Genomic DNA, 20,159 nt, shown 5'->3' with positions numbered 1-20,159 from the left:
AGAGCTGCAGCTCTCAGCTGGTCTGGTTGCAGCTTAGTTGCACATTCATTACCAGAGAGTTACCCTGGTTGGAGAACTAGCTTATGATCCATATGTTGTTGCAATGGCTTCTTCTGTTTCCTTAGAGAGTGTGATAATATTCCTCTGAGTTGGTCACATTTATAGTGTGTTACCTCGATAGTACCTGACATAATGATCTTTACATGGGTCACTGTGATCTTTCTTAGTTAAGGATTTTAAAATGTTACCAAACTGGCAGATCTCCATCTGCTTTGGATTGTTCTAAATGACTGCGCAAGTGGAGTATAGCAGTGAGTACAGTCTTAAATACTGCTTATGGAAAGAATCGTGGAGATTTTTCCCAAAGAAGAAAGCGTACCTTTACATCTTCCAGTGTCACCACTGTCCTACATTGTCCTCCCATTTTTTGGGTGTCCTTACTTTTGGCTTTTCTTCCTTAAAAACAAGTGGAATTCTCACTTTTAATGGCAGTCGTACATTAACTATTTACACAGCACCCCTGTACAATATTTTAAGCAGAAAGTTGATTGTTAAAAGTGATTGTAGATGGCTGGTTGTTTGAAAAAAATGCTAGAAACTGGCTTTTTTGTGTTGCCAGGTGAGTGAAGCAGGTGTTCACAGACCACACGTGGGTGGAATCCATGGACGCAGTAATGATGGAGCTTATTCACTTGTATTAGCTGGAGGATTTGAAGATGAAGTGGTATGTCATTTATACAAGCAACGGTTTTGCTGTTCTAATGTATTAATGTTTGTAAAGACAGAGTTATGTTTGTTGTTGATTCTAAAACTAATGCTTATGCAAATAGGACCGTGAAAAAAAAAAACTACTACTGATAACAAACTGAATAGTTTTTAGTATTTTGGGGAGAAATATGTAAGCAAATCTTTCTTAAAGAGTGCTTATGCTCATACTTAAACAAAATATCTCAATTACAGCTGAATTTTACATTGTTTAGGGTAGTTAAATTTCAGTATACTTTCAGCATCTGGATTTAGTATTATTTAAAATCTGATAGTGTAATTATATGCAAATAATATGTTTTATGTTCTGCTTTGGTCATGATTTTTATTGCTTTCAAGACAGATAGATGCCTCTTCCTTCGGATTTATTGTGTTTCTAAATATGTGATACATTTATTTTAATGAAGCAAGAATAAAAGGTAAATGTTACTTGATTCTATGAAGTTCTGAAGGTTCTTGACTCCTACTGATAAGCACTTTCAGAACTTCTTAGGAAAGTCTCAATATCTTGTATTATGATCCCCAAAAGGTGCTGGAAAAAAATTCTACTTTGATGTTAACATCCAAGTAGAGCAACAAAAGCAATTGTGCTGCTAAACAAAACAGTAACTGCAACCGACTTTCATCTCATGATGAACATTTATTTATTAATAAATCATGATGAACATTTATTTTTTAATAGATTACTGTTCCCTGCAATTAAATAATGTTTACACAGGGTACATCCCTTCTTGTAGTTCTGCTCCATCAGGTGGAATTTTGAATCATGCATCAGGTGAAGGATAAAGCAGTAAGCAATCCGGTTTTTTACAACATGCATAGCTGTTAATCATAAGGAAAAAGGCACTGGAGAAAGCAATAAGCATCTGAAATAGCATCAGAAAGTAATGTATTCTTTGCCAACAGCACCTACCAGCTGCTGCTGCAGAGTATTGCCTCTGAAGGAGTCTATGTCTCTTTTTGAACAAGTCACATGAGGAGGTACTTGCTGTTGGGATACATTACTACGTCCTTAGAGTCAAGCCCAACCCAAGCTCTAGGACTCAGCCAGTGGATCCTAAGAATGCTGTTGCTCAGTAGTTGTACCTGCTGTGTTGGGATGGTGCAGACTCCTTTTTTTTTCTTTTTGGTGGTGATACTGATGTCCCCTTATTTCTGCTGCTGTAATTACTCAATTCAAAATATTTAATAAACTTAACTAGATCCTTTGCATGTCTTTTCCAGTTCACCTAAGTGATGTTGTAATCGTGTTTTTGTGGACACCTAAGTACTGTCATAGTCTAGATGACATATATAATTTTGAAGAGGCGTAGTTGGGGAGAAATATTGCAGAAGTATTGTGGTTTAACCCGGCAGGCAGCCAAACACCACACAGCTGCTCGCTCACTACCTCTTCCTCTCCCTCCCCCCCCCAGTAGTGGGATGGAGGAGAGAATCGGGAAAAAAAAGTAAAATTCGTGGATTGAGATAAAGACAGTTTAACAGAACAGAAAAGGAAGGGAAGGGAAAATAACAATAATAATAAAGATAGAATACACAAAATGAGTGATGCACAGCACAATTGCTCACCACCTACTGACCGATGCCCAAGCAGCGATCCCCCTCCTCCACCAACACCCAGTTTATATACTGAGCATGACATCACGTGGTATGGAATACGCCATTGGGCAGTCGGGTCAGCTGTCCTGGCTGTGCTCCCTCCCAGCTTCTTGTGCACCTGGCAGAGCATGGGAAGCTGAAAAGTCCTTGACCAGTGTAAACACTACTTGGCAACAACTAAAACATCAGTGTGTTATCAACATTATTCTCGTACTAAATCCAAAACACAGCACTACACCAACTACTAGGAAGAAAATTAACCTTACCCCAGCTGAAACCAGGACAGTATCCACCCCTTACTCCATACCATCTATATCATGCCCAGATCTCACATGTTCAATTTCCTTAGTCTATGGGCCATCCCTCTAAAAAGTCCATTGAGTTAATTTAGTCCATGACATTGGGCTCCATCTGTCATAACAGCCTTTCAAGCAGGAGAATGCTGTTGGATTGTTGCATGCTGAAGCCAGTTCTGGTTCCATTATCGCTGCACTTTGCTTGGTTTCATCAAAGTTCATTCTTCATTAAGCTAGGTGATTTGTAGTGCAATACCATTGATATGACATATAGTATTATATAGCAATTAACATCATACAATTCAGTTCATTGGCTATTTTCACTCCATATTAAATCCCCTTGAGGTACACATTGGACTTCCCCATCTTTTCACATTACCCACCAAGTGCACCCAGGTCCTTGAGCAAAAGCAATCCCATGAATGGATTTTCCCTTGCCCGAGGCAGGAGTAACGCAGACTGTCTTCCCCAGCATATTTCTTATGTGCACTGCAGGGACTTTATCCCCCTCTACAGTACGTAAGGGTTTTGATTGGGCAGGGCCAGCTCGAGTGACAGATCCCCTAGTGTTGACTAACCAGGTGGCCTTTGCTAAATGTGTGTCCCAATGCTTGAATGTCCCACCACCTATTGCTCTCAGTGTAGTCTCTAACAGTCCGTTGTATCGTTCGATTTTCCTGGAGGCTGGTGCATGGTAGGGGATGTGATAGACCCACTCAATGCCGTGCTCTTTGGCCCAGGTGTCTATGAGGTTCTTTCGGAAATGAGTCCCGTTGCCTGACTCAATTCTTTCTGGGGTGCCATGTCGCCACAGGACTTGCTTTTCAAGGCCCAGGATAATGTTCTGGGCAGTGGCATGGGGCACAGGGTATGTTTCCAGCCATCCTGTGGTTACTTCCACCATGGTGAGCACATAGCGCTTGCCCTGTCAGGTTTGTGGGAGTGTGATATAATCAATCTGCCAGGCCTCCCCATATTTATATTTCAACCATCGTCCTCCATACCAAAGAGGCTTTACTTGCTTGGCTTGGTTGATTGCAGTGCATGTTTCACATTCATGGATAACCTGTGCAATAGCATCCGTTGTGAAGTCCACCCCTCGATCACAAGCCCATATATGTTGCATCTCTTCCTTCATGGCCTGAAGTGTCATGGGCACACTGGGCTATAAATAATTCACGCTTATGCTGCCAGTCCATATCCACCTGAGCCACTTCAATCTTAGCAGCCTGGTCCACCTGCTGGTTGTTTTTATGTTCTTCAGTGGCCCGACTCTTGGGTACATAAGCATCTACATGACGTAATTTTGCAGCCAGGTTCTCTACCCGGGCAGCAATATCTTGCCACAATGCGGCAGCCCAGATGGGTTTACCTCTGCGCTGCCAGTTGTTCTGCTTCCACTGCTGCAACCACCCCCACAGGGCATTTGCCACCATCCATGAGTCAGTATAGAGATAAAGTACTGGCCATTTTTCTCGTCGGCAATGTCCAAGGCCAGCTGGATGGCTTTCACCTCTGCAAACTGACTCGATTCACCTTCTCCTTCAGCAGTTTCTGCAACTTGGCGTATAGGACTCCATACCGTAGCTTTCCACCTCCGATGTTTTCCCACAAGGCGACAGGACCCATCAGTGAACAGGGCATATTGCTTCTCGTTTTCTGGTAGTTTATTATACAGTGGGGCCTCTTCAGCACGTGTCACCTCCTCCTCTGGGGATATTCCAAAATCTTTGCCTTCTGGCCAGTCCATGATCAATTTCAAGATTCCTGGGCGACTGGGGGTTCCTGTTTGGGCCCGTTGTGTGATCAGTGCGACCCACTTACTCCACGTAGCATCGGTTGCGTGATGTGTAGAGGGGACGCTCCCTTTGAACATCCAGCCCAGCACCGGCAGTCGGGGTGCCAGGAGGAGCTGTGCTTCAGTACCAACCACTTCCGAAGCAGATCGAACCCCTTCATATGCTGCCAATATCTCCTTCTCAGTTGGAGTGAAGCGGGCCTCGGATCCTCTGTATCCCCGACTCCAGAACCCTAAGGGTCGACCTCGAGTCTCCCCTGGTGCTTTCTGCCAGAGGCTCCAGGTAGGACCATTCTCCCCGGCTGCGGTGTAAAGCACATTGTTTACATCTTGTCCTGCCCAGACTGGCCCAAGGGCTACTGCCTGAAGTATCTCCTGTTTAATTTGTTCAAAGGCTTGTCGTTGCTCAGGGCCCCATTTGAAATCATTCTTCTTCCTGGTCAGGTGATAGAGGGGGCTTACAATCTGACTATAATTTGGAATACGCATTCTCCAAAAACCCACAACGCCTAAGAAAGCTTGCGTTTCCTTTTTGCTAGTTGGTGGGGACATGGCTGTTATTTTGTTGATCACATCCATAGGGATCTGATGACGTCCATGTTGCCATTTTACTCCTAAAAACTGGATCTTCTGTGCAGGTCCCTTGACCTTACTTTGTTTTATGGCAAAAAACTGGCCTTCAGAAGGATTTGGACTATTCTCTCCCCTGTCTCAAAAACTTCTTCTGCTGTGTTGACATACAATGATGTCATCAATGTACTGCAGGTGTTCTAGAGCCTCACCCTGTTCCAGTGCGGTGTGGATCAGTCCACGGCAAATGGTAGGGCTGTGTTTCCACCCCTGGGGCAGTCGGTTCCAGGTGTACTGGACGCCCCTCCAAGTGAAAGCAAGCTGTGGCCTACACTCTGCCACCAACGGGATTGGGAAGAACGCATTAGCGGTATCAATGGTGGCGTACCACTTGGCTGCCTTTGACTCCAGTTCGTATTGAAGTTCCAGCATGTCCGGCACGGCAGCACTCAGTTGGCGGTGTGACTTCGTTCAGGCCACGATAGTCACTGTTAGTCTCCACTCTCCATTAGACTTTTGCACTGGCCATATGGGACTGTTAAAGGGTGAGCAAGTCTTGCTGATCACTCCTTGACTCTCCAGTCAACGAGTCAGCTCATGGATGGGGATCAGGGAGTATCGGTTGGTGCAGTATTGCCGCTGGTGCACCGTTGTGGTAGCGATCACACCTGTTGTTCTTCAACCCTCAGCAACCTCACAACAGAAGGGTCCTTTGAGAGACCGGGCAAGGTGGACAGCTGTTTAATTTCCTCCGTCTCCAGGGCAGCTATACCAAAAGCCCACCGGAACCCTTTTGGGTCCTTGAAATACCCTCTCCTGAGGTAGTCTATGCCAACGATGCACGGAGCCTCTGGGCCAGTCACAATGGGGTGCTTCTGCCACTCATTCCCGGTCAGGCTCACTTCAGCCTCCAATACAGTCACCTGTTGGGATCCCCCTGTCACTCCAGAAATACAAATGGGTTCTGCCCCTTCATAGCTTGATGGCATCAGGGTACACTGTGCACCGGTGTCTACGAGAGCCTTATACTCCTGTGGGTCTGATGTGCCAGGCCATCGAATCCACACAGTCCAGTAAACCCAGTTGTCCCTTTCCTCCACCTGGCTGGAGGCAGGGCCCTCTAGTCCTGGTCATAGTATTCATTACCCACTTCTTGTAAATACAAGTCAAGAATTCCTTCATTACAATCCAAAGTAAGATCAGTCCTTCTACTCTGTCTGGGGAACTGTTCACTGGAAACTGTTTCTTCTGGAAACTGAAGCAGCATTTTTCTTGGGAGAACCCCCTTGTGTGATTGTTTTTCCTTGCAACTCACGTACCTGTGCCTCTAGGGTCGAGGTACATCCCACTCCCTCATGTCCTCTCCGTGGTCACGCAGGTAAAACCACAGGGTGCTCTGTGGTGTGTACCTTCTATATCCTCTCTCTTGCGCAGAAGGATGCTGGTCCATACAGATGGAGAGTAGGACCTATCCTCTTTGGATTGCTGGACCTCCTGGGACAGTTTCTGCATAGCTGAGACAAGGAAGGAAGAGACAGTTTCTTCATATTCCTGGAGTATGCCAACTGTGTCATCCACCGTTGGTGCTTCTTCCTCTTTCCAGGACAGTATTGCCAACGAACTGGCATGAGACACTGGTGCTCTTTGTACCAACTTCCACCACGTGGGTCGCGTGCACTGGACTTCATCTGGATCTTTGGGTACTTGCTTGTCATCTGGGTCACTATAAACCACCTCCAGCACAGCCAGTTCCCTCAGGTACTGGATACCTCTCTCCATAGTGGTCCATTTGCCTGGGTGACATAACATCTTCCCTGAAAGGATACCTTTCCTTCATACCTGACAGGAGTCACCTCCAGAGGCTGAGGACTTGTGCCCCTTGTCCAATCAGTTTATCAATGGCCCCTTCCCTAGAAAGGGATCCCAGCTGCTTGGCTTCCCTACCCTCTAATTCCAGGCTACTGGCCCTGTTATCCCAGCATCGGAGCAGCCAGGTGACAATGTGCTCGCCTGGACGACGGCTGAAATCTTTCCACATATCTCACAACTCACTCAGGGATAGCGATCGGGTGGTTTCCACCTTGTTTATGAGTTCTTCCTCTTCCTCCTCCCCTCCTCATGATGTCCCTGCTTTTCCATCATCCCTTTCTAAACGAGCTGACTTTCACTTCCAAGATTTCTTCGTATGTAGAGAGGCGACTGATACCAGCACGGGTTGGTCCTCTGGTTCAGCCGTAGTACCTGTCACGTGGGTTTGAGTAGCCGCAGTGCCTGTCGTTTTGTCGTCAGATCCGGAGACCTTCTCTCCCCCTTGAGGGTTCTGAATAGTGTCGAACAGGGCTTGGTAGGCATGGGCCAGGCCCCAGCACATTGCAGTGATTTGTGTCTCTCTGGGATAGCGAGGGAGACACCATACTTTTTCCAAATATTTTACTAGTTTTTCAGGATTCTGCACTTGTTCAGGGATGAAGTTCCAAAATATTGGAGGTGACCACTGTCCTAGGTACTTGCCCACACTATCCCACACAGCTTGCCACTCATAACTATCAAGCTTTGGGTGAGATCTCTGGGTGGTGTCCTTAAATAGTTGTTTAACCTTAAACAAGCCTGAAACACATTCAGGAGACATAGCAATAGGAACATGCTGGTTTGAACATCCCAAGGATATCCAAAATCCTCAAGAGCTATTGTAATCAGCCTGGAAGAGAAGGGGAAGGTGAAGGAAGGTGTCTCCCCCATAAATTGGCTCTCTGAGGAGAAGAGGTAAAAAGTGTAATCATTAATAGTTTCTGAGGGATAGCTCCTGAAGCACAGGGATGATGGCAGTGCTGAATACAATCTCATGACCAATAAGTTTATCATACCATAAGCCAGTGTTACACAGTGTAGCAAAGCGATAACCTTAATCCATCTCCCAGAGGTGATAAACAGCACATACATACTGATAAACAGTATATACAGCCGGTAAGGTGCTACATAACACAACTCTAAGAGCAGATCTAACAACCCGGAGAGCAAATAAACCAACATTGTGACCAGTGACTAATAAACTGATATAATGAATGCTTACAACAAATTTCTTTTAACTGGCTCCAGTCAGATGTGTCATTATCTCAACCCTTTGAGCCCCACGTTGGATGCCAAAAAGGACTGTTGTGATTTAACCTGGCAGGCAGCCAAACACCACACAGCCACTCACTCACTCCCCGCCCCTGCAGTGGGATGGGGAGAGAATCGAGGAAAAAAAAGTAAAATTCGTGAATTGAGATAAAGACAGTTTAATAGAACAGAAAAGGAAGGGAAGGGAAAATAATAATAGTAATGATAATAATAACAACAACAATAATAATAGTATTAATAATAATGATGATAGAATATACAAAATGAGTGATGCACAGCACAATTGCTCACCACCTACTGACCGATGCCCAAGCAGCGATCCCCCTCCTCCACCAACACCCAGTTTATATACTGAGCATGACATCACGTGGTATGGAATACGCCATTGGGCAGTCGGGTCAGCTGTCCTGGCTGTGCTCCCTCCCAGCTTCTTGTGCACCTGGCAGAGCATGGGAAGCTGAAAAGTCCTTGACCAGTGTAAACACTACTTGGCAACAACTAAAACATCAGTGTGTTATCAACATTATTCTCGTACTAAATCCAAAACACAGCACTACAAAAATTAACTCTACCTCAGCCAAAACCAGAACAAGTATATACCCTAAATTTGTACGAATGTCAGCCTTTTTGCAATTCTCTAAACTAAGAATACAAGGGGGAAATTTTTTTTTCAGGTGCATTTTTGGAATTAGTTTTTCTTCAGTTCTTTTTTCATATACCAACTTTTATTTCCCAATTTACTTCCATTTTCCCTGTTTTTTTGAGAGGTTGAAATTAAACTCCTTTAAGAATATTCACAGAAAAATCAAATTCTGTACTTACAAACATCCTATGTACAGTATGTACAGTATCTCATTCCAGGAATGAAACTTTTAAATAAAAATTCAGATAAAATCCTCTGCTCACATCTAGTCACTTTATTGTATGAGAACAAGAAAAGACAGGTGAATTTCAATGGTATAACATAGGTACTTGTGTGTAAGTTTTTACTGTATGTTTACAAACTTTATGCTCTATTTCTGTACGCTGCTGACATGTGCCATCTTAATGCTCTTCTTGTGGCTTTAAATTAACAGTTCACTACTGGGGTAAAATAATTGCAAAAATATATTGCAGGAAATAGAATTCACTGTCTAGCTTTCAGATCATGCCATTTTTATGCTGTGCCTTTGGAAACTTATAATCTTGCAGATTCAGACTTGTCCACAACTTTGCTCAAGTTGGGAGTTCTGGGTGTATTGGAGTGCGCAGTAATGACGAGTTCTGTCAGTACAGGATCTGCCCTCAAGATTGAGAAGGGATACAGTCATAGTTTACAAAGTGAGCATTGGGTGAAATTGTTTTGCACATGAAGCTTAAGCTCATTCTTAATTACATGCATCTAAAATGTTTTCACATTAATCTCTCTCTTGTAAACGTTAAACCTTGATTTTTAGTGGCAAGTTACATTGCTTACCTGTTTAAGATACAGTCTTGCAGTTAGCTTTAGAGTCTTGAATATGTTAATATTGCTGATCTCCTGTTCCTGTTCTGGATAGTAACCGTAATAGGAACATCAGCTGAAGAAATTGAGAAGTCTTTCAGGAATTTAAAATCTTGGAATTATTTCAGAATAGACCAACAATTAAAAGCTAGATATTGGACATTAACAGTGATTGTGCAATCACAGTGTTCATGATAAAAGTATTTTGACTTGTCTGTTGATCAAATGAAGTAGCTAAAGAAATGTCACTTCTGTGTTGAAAAATCGCCCTCCTATTTTGTGTCATTGTTTTTATGTATCAGGGTTAAAACTGCTGTTTCTTTTCAAAAGTTTCAAGATCCATGTTTCTGCTGGGTTGAGGTAGTGTTATAAAGATGGTAAATTAATTGTGTGGTGAGCTTAGCTTAATCTGAACAAAGATTGTTTTTTCTTTAAGTGCTTTTGCATATAGGATCATACGTGAAATCTCTGAACTGAGATTCAGAATCTCTTGGAGAATAATATCTTCTGTGATCATTCACATCCTCTTGTAAAAGATTCTGAGAGTATAAAAGAGAATAGCGTCTCTAATGACCCAAAAGGGACCCCAGGCAAAAATACTCATTGCTTAGGTTTGCTGATTATTTTATACCAAACCTATTCAGTGCCTGAACATCGCATTCACAAGCCACTTCATGAAATGGCTTGCTGCCCATTTTAAATGTTCTGTGCCTTTGCATTAATCTTGTGTTTGGGTAATTAGTTCCAAGGTGTTAGTACAACTGTTATTCCACTTTTTTGAAATAGTCCAATTGCAAATAAACAGTATTTAGCTCACTAGATTTGCCAGAGCCCTGTGATGAGGATATAGCATTTCAGAACTTCTGCTTAGTGTGCATTGCACAACTTCTGCTTAGTGTGCATTGCACAGTGGAAGCACTAGGTCAGTTCCACTAGTGCCAAAGGTGCAGTGCCAGTACTGTAGTGAATTGCATAGTTGAATGGCTTTAAATCCAAATCAAGGGGCAATAGGACCCTCATGTCTGAGGCAAAGTGTTTTATATGCAAAGACCTTTGTGACTAGCAGTTTGTGTGTATGACCTGCTGCTTTATTAACCAGTTTGTTGGGTTAACCTGCGTCATCTGAATCCAGTGTGAGCCCTGGTACAAAAGAGATGTAGTATCTTATATAAATTTTCTGAATTATCATGCCATGCTGACTACGTTACCAAGGGAACAGTTACTTTCCGATTTTCCCACCTCTGTTTTATAGTACTGAGAATTCAACATAATAAGTTCATTACAGCCATTACACTGAGAGTCTCTCTATTGTGAGTCACCTGAATTGAGTATGTAGCTGAAAACCTAATGCTTGACGCCATGAAACTTGCTGTTTTCAAAAGCGTCATGTTTCCAAAGTCTAAGCACCTTATTGGTTTGGGACCTGCTTGGAGCTCCAACGTAATGTGAAAAAATTTGAGTATCTCACTATATGATAGCTACCAAATATCTTCCTTTTCACTCAGATGTCTTATTTGTCCACTCTTGTTACCTCCAATACTAAGGACATACTTGACATAATTTGTAGGACAGTAGCTTTAATACTTACTTCTTAGCAGTGTTTCAGATTTGCAGGACAGCTCCTATTACACAACAGTCTCCTCTCCATCTCTTCTGTTATTCCATTTGTTAGCTATCAGTCCATACGAAATGCTAATTGATACTAAAAAATACCTTTTCTGCATTATTTTCTGAATTTCATTGTCTCCACTGTGCCTGCATTACATTCAGAATTACTTTCACATTCTGAAAAGCCTTATTTTGTTACACTGATGCTTTTTGTAATTTTTTACTGCTAGTACTCCATCTGTCAAAGTAGTCTTATCTGCCTATTTGTCAGCTTCTTTCATAATGGAGTGGGGAATCTGTGTCTATACTGCTCCTATCTGTGCTTTTCCAAAGTTCATTTGCAGGACTTTGCCTATCTGGTTGTTTCTAAAGCATTGAGGAACCCATTTCACACAATGATAAAGCAGAAATTAATGTTGCCAATGCTTAGCAAAGTACCATTTAGCTCTTTTTTATATTTCACGCTTTCCAGGAAACATTCTTTCTGGAATAGTGCCTTAGATCAAGGACGTAGGCCTTGGTTTCCATTTGTGAATGCCTAACATACTGAGATACTTTCTTTCTGAAATTCATATATTTTCAAGAGACATTAGTTATATTAGTGCAATATATGGAGTATAATCAATCTATTCCCTTCATAAAATTCTGAAGGATCAGCATGATTATACTAATCTTTGTTGTGTCAAACAGTGAGTTTCTTGCTGGACTTCATAGATTTTTCACATGAGCACTTATGAAAATTAAATCTTATAATATTAATTGTTTATTTAAATACAGGAAGTAAAAGAAAGGTGAAAGTAACAAACTAATTATATATACAGAGATAAACGAATGTCAAATAGTAAGTGCATATCTTTTAGACATGCAAGATTTTCTTTGGCTTGCTTTAACTAGGATTATAATAGCCTAATTAAATTACTCACACAGATTGCAGGAATTTTTGCCCTCAGAGAAACAATCAATCAGCGATCTCCAACAAATAGTCAAAGATAATTGTAATTAAAAAAATGTTGTCTCAAACAACTGTTGTATCTCCTAAGTAATATCCCACTACAGAAAAGGGTCTTTGACCTGAAAAGGCTTTCTGGGTGTTGTATCTTTGGTGAACCTGGTTTGAAGTCGGAACTGATTTTGAACGGAGCAGAAGATAATATATCCAGATTGGGTAGCCTGAATTATTTACATATTAATGTTTAGCTTAAATGTCTGCAAATCCACCATTTTGGCACTGAACTTTGAGAGGAATAAGAAAAACCTCAGAAAGTGGTGCACATACAGTAGTTATCTAATACTTTCATTTGGGAGTTATTTTTCAAAATGTTGACCTACTTCCATGACCAGGTAGCCACCTTCTGCTGTTTCCTGCTTTGCAGCTGTCTTACTTATTTGTTCAGAGATCCAGACTGGCTAACGCTAAAATGGTTAAATGTTTTCGTCATGGTGGTATATGCCATGATAATGTCAGGTTCTTGCTGTCAAGGGCGGTTACGGAGAAGACTCAGAAACACCGATTATGATATATTCAAGCTCTGCACTTAATTTAATTGATTTACAAATGAAATATGTAGCCCTTCCTTTTTAATTGGCACCTTTTACTGCAGTGCTAAACCATGAAATTATCAAAAATAAATCAGACGATTGGGCAGATAGGCCAATTCTGTCAGCACTTACATGCATACAGACCTATGAAAGGTGAATGATGACATCATTCAGTTTCAGGTATCCCTACTGCTAGGGAAAGAAAATCTTTTCAAATGTAATTGTCTGATAGTTAATATTTGTCTTGGATTTAATAACTTCATTTTAAAAGGCTTAGTGCTTTTTTATTTTGCTTTGTCACACTAATCAAAATCTTAGCCTTTATTCATCATGTTTTACTGAGGTGAAACGGATGAATTGAGGGGTTGACGAACTCATCAGGTTTTGGGGTTTCTTGTATCAAAAAAGCCAATAAGACTTCTTTATTTCTTCAGACCGAAGGTTGAAGCTCATCTAGAAAAGCTGTTTGTGTTCATAATAGCGTGCCTTACTAACTGATAAATGCAATTTTTGTGTATATGTTGGGACCAGACTTTGAAATCTGAGCATAATACCAGAGGTGTCAATGGAAAGAGAAAATTATTGCTAGCTATCTTGAAATAGCTGATATTCCAGTAACTTGAAGTAGCTAATGCCCCTATCAGCTGCTGTGTAAAAGCAACCCATAGAAATAATGTGGTTGAACGCTTAGGTGAAATTCAAAATCTTACTTTTTTCATTCTCCATTATCTCTTTGTTAGACTTACGACTGATTATATAACAACATTGAAATAGTGGAGTATGATTGAATACAACTGACCATCTGCTAATGTTTTATGTCTGAGGCTGGCTGGCTTGTAGTACTAGAGCTTCGGGCTCATCTTCCGCTCAAATGCCTCAATATGAGACACTGGGTCAATGCTACTGTCGCTGAAGTTCATTTGCTCTATAACGTGATCAAACTTTACAAACAGGACAGTTAAGAAATAACTTTATGGAGACAACATAAGAAAAAGAGACATACAGAAGGCATTAAGAGAAGACAATAACAAAGGTCTTACTAGCTGTTGAAAGAAAGTTTTGGTGCAAGGAAGTTGAATTAAGCTGTGGAAAACAGAAGAGAAATGGCAGAATTACATATTTTAAGGTAAGAAAATGGGGAAAAGGTAGGAAGAAGGAAGAGAAGAGAAGGGAAAAGATAAAACTTTTAGTAGTCTTTTTGACAGTTATTTTGTTTCTTAAAGAATGTACAGACATCAATAATTCCTTCTGTCAAATGTTTTCTTTAACTGTTGACTGCAGAATTTACAGCAGTATCAGTAAGCTTAGCTCTGCTTTCTGATCCTTTTGAGGAAAAAAAAACTTTCCACCCTTAGCTGTCACATACAGGCTATCAGTTGAAATTGTTACGGGTGGTAGGAAGATCTTTACAGATAGACTCAGAACTCAAAACTATTGAGAAATTGTTTTAATGAGTCATTACTCATCAGAAGATCCCAAATAATAAGCTGTCTGAATATTCCTGGCATACTCCACTTTCAAAGTAAAACACCATAACCCACGATGGAAGTAGATTCTGTAGGTCTCCCATTAGGTCTCCAGACTACCAGGATCCCCATTTCACTCCTACTTGGCATGGGCTGTATTCATATCCGCATTTATTCTACTCTAAGGTCTCTGTGTCTGTGCATCATGTACGCTTGCCATTCTAGATTTTCTCTCTCTGCAAGCAGTATTATCCTGAGCTTTCTTCCTCTCCTTGTTTAGGAGCTGCTCTCATCGTCAGAGGATCAAATGTCCCCCCCATTTCTCTCCATCCAGTCCAGATCAGCGCTCTGTATGGCAAGATCTCTGACATTTTCCTCCAGTTCTAGGAACTGTGTGTCTTTGTTCCTTGCTATCCTTTTTTTTTTTTAATATCTCTGATGTGAAATAAGCGAGTGTAGTTCTTCTGGGAAGTGGAGCAGAAATGAGCCTTCCTTACGCCGGGAGGTGTTAAAAGATGCCATCTTCTTGTTAATTGGCCTTTAACAATTACGCTCCGTAATTGTTCCATTTCTCCTCCATTTTCCTTCCCCTGGATTTCCAGTTTCCCCCAAATCCATATAGTTTTGCCTATTTATGCATAGAACGCTTGGATAATTAAACAGAAGCAAATGTAACCCATAAAGTGTAGAATCTGTTCAAGAGGTGAGCAGGTATGCATAGGCCTAAGACCAGAAGACATCATGCTTGAAGAGAGAGAGTGGATATAATCTCTCTATAGATCCACTCTATCTCTTTAAGCACGATGTCTCCTGGTTGCCTGTGGTTAAAGAGTACCACCCAGAGAACCACTCAGTCAGATGTTTTTAGCCCTTTTGCATTTAACCCATTTTCCATAGAAGTGTGTTCCGATAGATAATTATGAATACTGTTGCATTTATGCCTTCTCACTTGAGTTTTTTTGGCGTAAGTCTATAGCAATTTGTCCTTGATTTACGGTTGTCAAAATGGTTATGCCAAAAAAAGTCTATTTAGTACTTTCTTCTCATAAAGATTGTTCTACCTAGTTGTTGATAAACAAAAGTTTGTCAAGAACCTGTCTTGTAAACCATTTTCCCCATTTTGCTTGCATATGTAGTGTTTCTGTTTTTCCTTTTTTTTTTCCCACATTCTTATATATATATTATTTCAGTATTTGTCTCAAAATTATGTTCTAAAAAGAGGGGAAAATCACCTTCCAGTTTCAGTTTATTTCTGCTTGTACATCAAAAAACTGCCTTAGGAGTTTTCCCCACTCTGCCACACCATGAACATGTGTTCAGTTTCTTCTTTGTTATGAAACCCAAATCATTGTGTATTCATGACTTTCCAAGATACATCTTCCTGGTTTTCTGAACTTGGCACAAGCTTCTTATTCAGTGTTAAAATGCAATTTGGTTGAATGGGCCTGATTCATCAAGCAAATCCATCCCTATTCATATTATTATTATTATCACAGTCATCTTTGTGTGATGTGCGCATTTTGTTTGCCTTGACAATCACTGAAAAAATAAACATAGCTCAATTCTGTGATACCTTATTTTATGCAATTTATTTTACGTCCTTTCTTAGTAAATTGTTCTTGTCTTGTCGGCCTTTCATTCTTTTGAAGTTGTTTCATATATTGCCCTTGTACAACATCATTCTATTTCTGTTATTTTTTAGAGAGTCATTGAGCAGAATAAGTAGACTGTTTTAAGAAAGGATATACCAGAGTTTATACAAGTCTTTGTTAGGTTTTGAGGTTTTTTTTTTTTGACTTCATAACATTTGCTTTTTATTATGTCTAGATAAATTTTGAACGAGAAATATTCTAATACTGCAGCTGAATTTCTGCTAGGTTTTCCCTACACAGAATAAAATAAACATAATTTCTATAGTTAATCTATGGCCTTGTTCAATCAGCATTTCTCTTTCTAACTTTCTCTTTTTCTGCTGTTGTCAGTCATGAAATATCTGTAACAGTCTTGCACTGGATCGTTAATAATGTCAGACTTTTAATAGTGGTAAGAAATTGACTGAGTTTTACTACTGCGTACAAGTATGTTCAGATTTTTGCTATAAAAATTCATATAAACATTATTTTCCTATTAAATATGTATCTTCTACTATTGCTTCATGCTTTGTACAAAATTTGCATCTTCAAAGAGATATCATATTAAATATATTTGTATCTTTCTAGAAATACTTGAATTTGCCAGGAGTAATATGAATTTCTGTGACATTTTTCCTAAAGAAAATAGTAATATTGGCTTTACTTATGTGTATGTAGATTTTGACTGGTTTTGTGGTTCATGGTAAAAGATTTTATCAACCTTCTTTAAATTTAAAGAAAATCTTATGTGGGAAATATACTACAGAATTATGTCAGCTTACAAAATGCAAATCTAAATGAGTTTAAGCTCCTACTAGTTCAGAAGAGCTGGGATTATTATGGCATTAAAGCACCTGCCTTGTACGTAAGGCAGAGCTGTACAAACAGCCATTAACACTTAACCCCTTGCACAAGCTGAAGTGATCCTTCCAGAGATATTTATTATGTATTTTACAAACACGATATTCTTGTAAACTAAATGAAAGCTCTAGAGCAAGTCACTGCTTGCTAGAATGTGTTCCCTTCCTCAGATTTTTTTTTTTTTCCAAAAACAGCTTTTTAAAAGATGTGAACGTCCAATTTTTTGAGGCAGGCAATTTTTTAATAAGAATTTTTTGGTGAATATGTTATATCCAGACCAGTAGCTTTGTGCTGGCACAACTACTGTAGAAGGACAGTGACGCTGAAATTGAAAACACATCTTTCCCATGTCTTGGAGTATAGTTTTTCTCTGTCTGAGTAAATAGAACGAATGAAGTCGCATTTTTTTTGAATTGTGTTGCTTTACTTTGGAGTGTTAAAACAAAGGATAATCTTCTTGCACAGGATCGAGGAGATGAATTCACTTACACTGGGAGTGGAGGAAGAGATCTTTCTGGCAATAAAAGGATTGGAGAACATTCATTTGATCAGACATTAACACACATGAATAGGTAAGTTTGGACGATAAAATTAAAAAGTGTTCCAAAACAAAGAGCTGGATTGTAGTGCTTTAATTTAAAACTAACATTTTGCTATATTCATTCAGTCTTGTATGTGCTACTTTTGTAAACAGTGGTGCCTCTTGCTGCTAAGAGGCATTTCATCAAGCATTATGTTTTGTTGATTTAAGAAAGACTTGCACCTCAATGAAATACATTGCTATATTGCTGGTGCAGCTAGTAGTCATGTCTCTGATTGAAATTGTCCTACAATTTCCTTCAGAATACTCTGTTTGAATTTAATGAGAAGTCTGTTAAAAATCTTGGGTGGAAGTTTTCTATTCTGGGTGTTTCTTTTTAAGTTTCTCCAATGGTTAAATCAATTATGAAATTTAAGTAGGAAGAAAGCATGTTCATTTTCCCATGTTAAAAGAAATCTTTCCTATTTTGCTAGCCCTTTCTTCCATCATAGTTTTCTGTGAAAAGTAAGAAATTAGGGTGCTGCTTTATCAGAAAGAGGTGCTTGAAAAAGAAAATATATGTCCAAAAGATGAATTAGACATCTGCTTAAAGTGTTTCTACGTGCCCTAAAAGCCTGCCTGAACAAAGAGTTCTCCATCCTTTTCTATTTCTAAGAGCATAATCTCTGTTATGCATGTGACCACTTAACACCTGTGGGGTGCTGAGATTGACTGAGACCTTTTCTTTGTCAGGTCTGCTTTTAGACACGATGTGCTGCTGTCAAGCAGAGTGGAGAGGGATTCTTTCAAGCTTTTTGGTGGTATTTAGAGGGGAGAGAGGAAAATCCTGACTTGGCTGCTGAGAAGGGAGAGAGAGAGGGGATGTGTTGTGAACAAGAACAAGGAGGGAAGGAAGATGGAAGTAGGTTTAAACAATAGGTTTACAAGCATATTTAGTGAACAGAGCAAACTTGCTTTGGGAAACAGAATTAAAAGGTGGACCCCCTAGTCTCAGCATTTTTCTGCTCTAGGCAAATGAGGAATCCACTGGCAAACCTTGCCTTGTAGCTTTCCAGGGATTAGTGCGCATGGAGTATAACAAGGTGCTGCTCCCAGTTACTGATCTTGATACAAGTTTTCATGCACTTTGATAGTGAAGATTATGATGATTCCATGTAGTTGAATCAGTATTGATTTTGTTTGTCCAGATATTTTTCTTTTTTTAGGTTTCATTTTTATATAAGAAACATTTTTAAAGTCAGCATTGTACGCCTGTCTCTTACTGTTCTGTACAATGTGGGTTTTATACTTGTACCATGACTGTTTACAAACCATATTATTTCTTCCGTTCTGAGATCCATGGTTTCGTTTGAGTCTGATTCTGAAGGGTTTTCAATCCCTGGTCAGATCAGGCTGTGGTAGTAGAAATACTGTTCATTGCGGCAGCTTGGTCTAGTAGGTATTCATACTGTCTTGCTCTAGGTTTCTAGAAGAGGGTCTTCATGTAGTTAGTGGATAAAGGGGTTTGCTTGTCCCTGAGTTAGCTGCTATTATTTAACACCTACTCTGAGGCAATTTATGTGTTGTGTGAGAGATTTCAGTTACTTAGAGTTTTTTGGATGGTTACTATGTACTTTTTGTAAAAATAAGGAATATTAAATCTAAAAGGATCGGTTTTATTGAGCAATATCAGCTGAGTTTTCATCTGGAACTTTGACAACAAAATATTTTGTGTTCCCATTTTTTTTTCTTACCATGCATGGTAGCATGGATCTCCTTGCTTCCATCAGTTCTGCAGCTGTAAAAGCATATACTGAAAAGTTCTATGCTGCTTGTGTGAAGCAGTCTAGTTTATGAAGATTTTAAATCTCTTTCTAGGGCATTGGCCCTTAACTGTGATGCCCCACTGGATGACAAAAATGGAGCAGAGTCTAAGAATTGGAGAGCTGGTAAGCCGGTCAGAGTAGTGCGCAGTTCAAAAGGACGGCGGATCAGCAAATATGCCCCAGAGGAAGGCAACAGATATGATGGCATTTACAAGGTATTCTGATCTCTACTGAGTGCAGCATAACATTTTTCTTAAGCTGTTTTAAAAAGTCTCTTATGTGTTACATTGCAAATTCTTCATTATTACTTAAAAGAAATATTTATTTTTTCTCTATGATAGCTTTTTAGCCTTAGCTTATTCTGCAAAGAACTGAAATGAAATTATTCAGAGCAGTGATCACAGAACATAATCCATAACAGGATATATCAAGTTGAATATGTAAGCTACTTTATATGTCTTACTAAGTCATATTCATCCCTGGAAATCAAATTATTTCCTCACTCCTTCCAACTATATCCTAGCTTCTTGTGCATTTAGTAACTTCTCAGCATCTGAAATAAAGGTGTGTGTCTTCTAAGAGCACTGTATTTATCAAAAATACAAAAATTTTGCACCTGACGGAAGAGCTTCTGTATAATAGTAATGTATAACTTTTAGTCTTCTCATTTCTTCTTGAACAGTTAAAGGATGACTATTTGCATGTGTTTGGCTTGTGATAAAATAATGGCAGTAATTTTATATTGTTCTTTAGGTGGTGAAATATTGGCCAGAAATTGGAAAATGTGGATTTTTAGTTTGGCGCTATCTTCTGAGGAGAGATGACATTGAGCCTGCACCTTGGACTTCGGAAGGAATGGAGCGGTCAAAGAAACTGGGTCTGAGCGTACAGGTTTGAATCAGGACTCCCAGAGTCGTTTTTATTCTCAGTTCCAGTAAACGAATTCCAGAAATAGAAATCAGTCAAATTAAAGCCCCATTTTTTTGTTGTACTTCACTGTGGCAGGATTTAATGCCAAAAAACACCACAGATTATGTGCAGACTGAAAGAATCCTGTAATAGTGACACAGCAGAAGA

At 39.9% G+C, this 20,159-nt stretch overlaps 1 protein-coding gene across 4 annotated transcripts in view; it reads left to right on the top strand.

The window, feature by feature from the left end:
• The window catches only part of UHRF2 (ubiquitin like with PHD and ring finger domains 2), a 100,808-nt gene that overhangs the window by 74,650 nt on the left and 5,999 nt on the right, over positions 1-20,159 (top strand). For all 4 annotated transcript variants that reach the window (XM_075138049.1, XM_075138048.1, XM_075138047.1 and 1 more), the window contains exons 9-12: positions 620-724; positions 17,202-17,308; positions 19,135-19,297; positions 19,836-19,973. In XM_075138049.1, the coding sequence (XP_074994150.1) occupies positions 620-724; positions 17,202-17,308; positions 19,135-19,297; positions 19,836-19,973 (513 nt within the window). The remainder of the gene's footprint in view (positions 1-619; positions 725-17,201; positions 17,309-19,134; positions 19,298-19,835; positions 19,974-20,159) is intronic.

This window comes from Calonectris borealis, chromosome Z (assembly GCF_964195595.1).
Source record: "Calonectris borealis chromosome Z, bCalBor7.hap1.2, whole genome shotgun sequence".
Lineage (NCBI taxonomy): Eukaryota > Metazoa > Chordata > Aves > Procellariiformes > Procellariidae > Calonectris > Calonectris borealis.
Note: the sequence above shows the minus strand (reverse complement) of the source record. Positions and strands in the feature narration are given on the sequence as shown.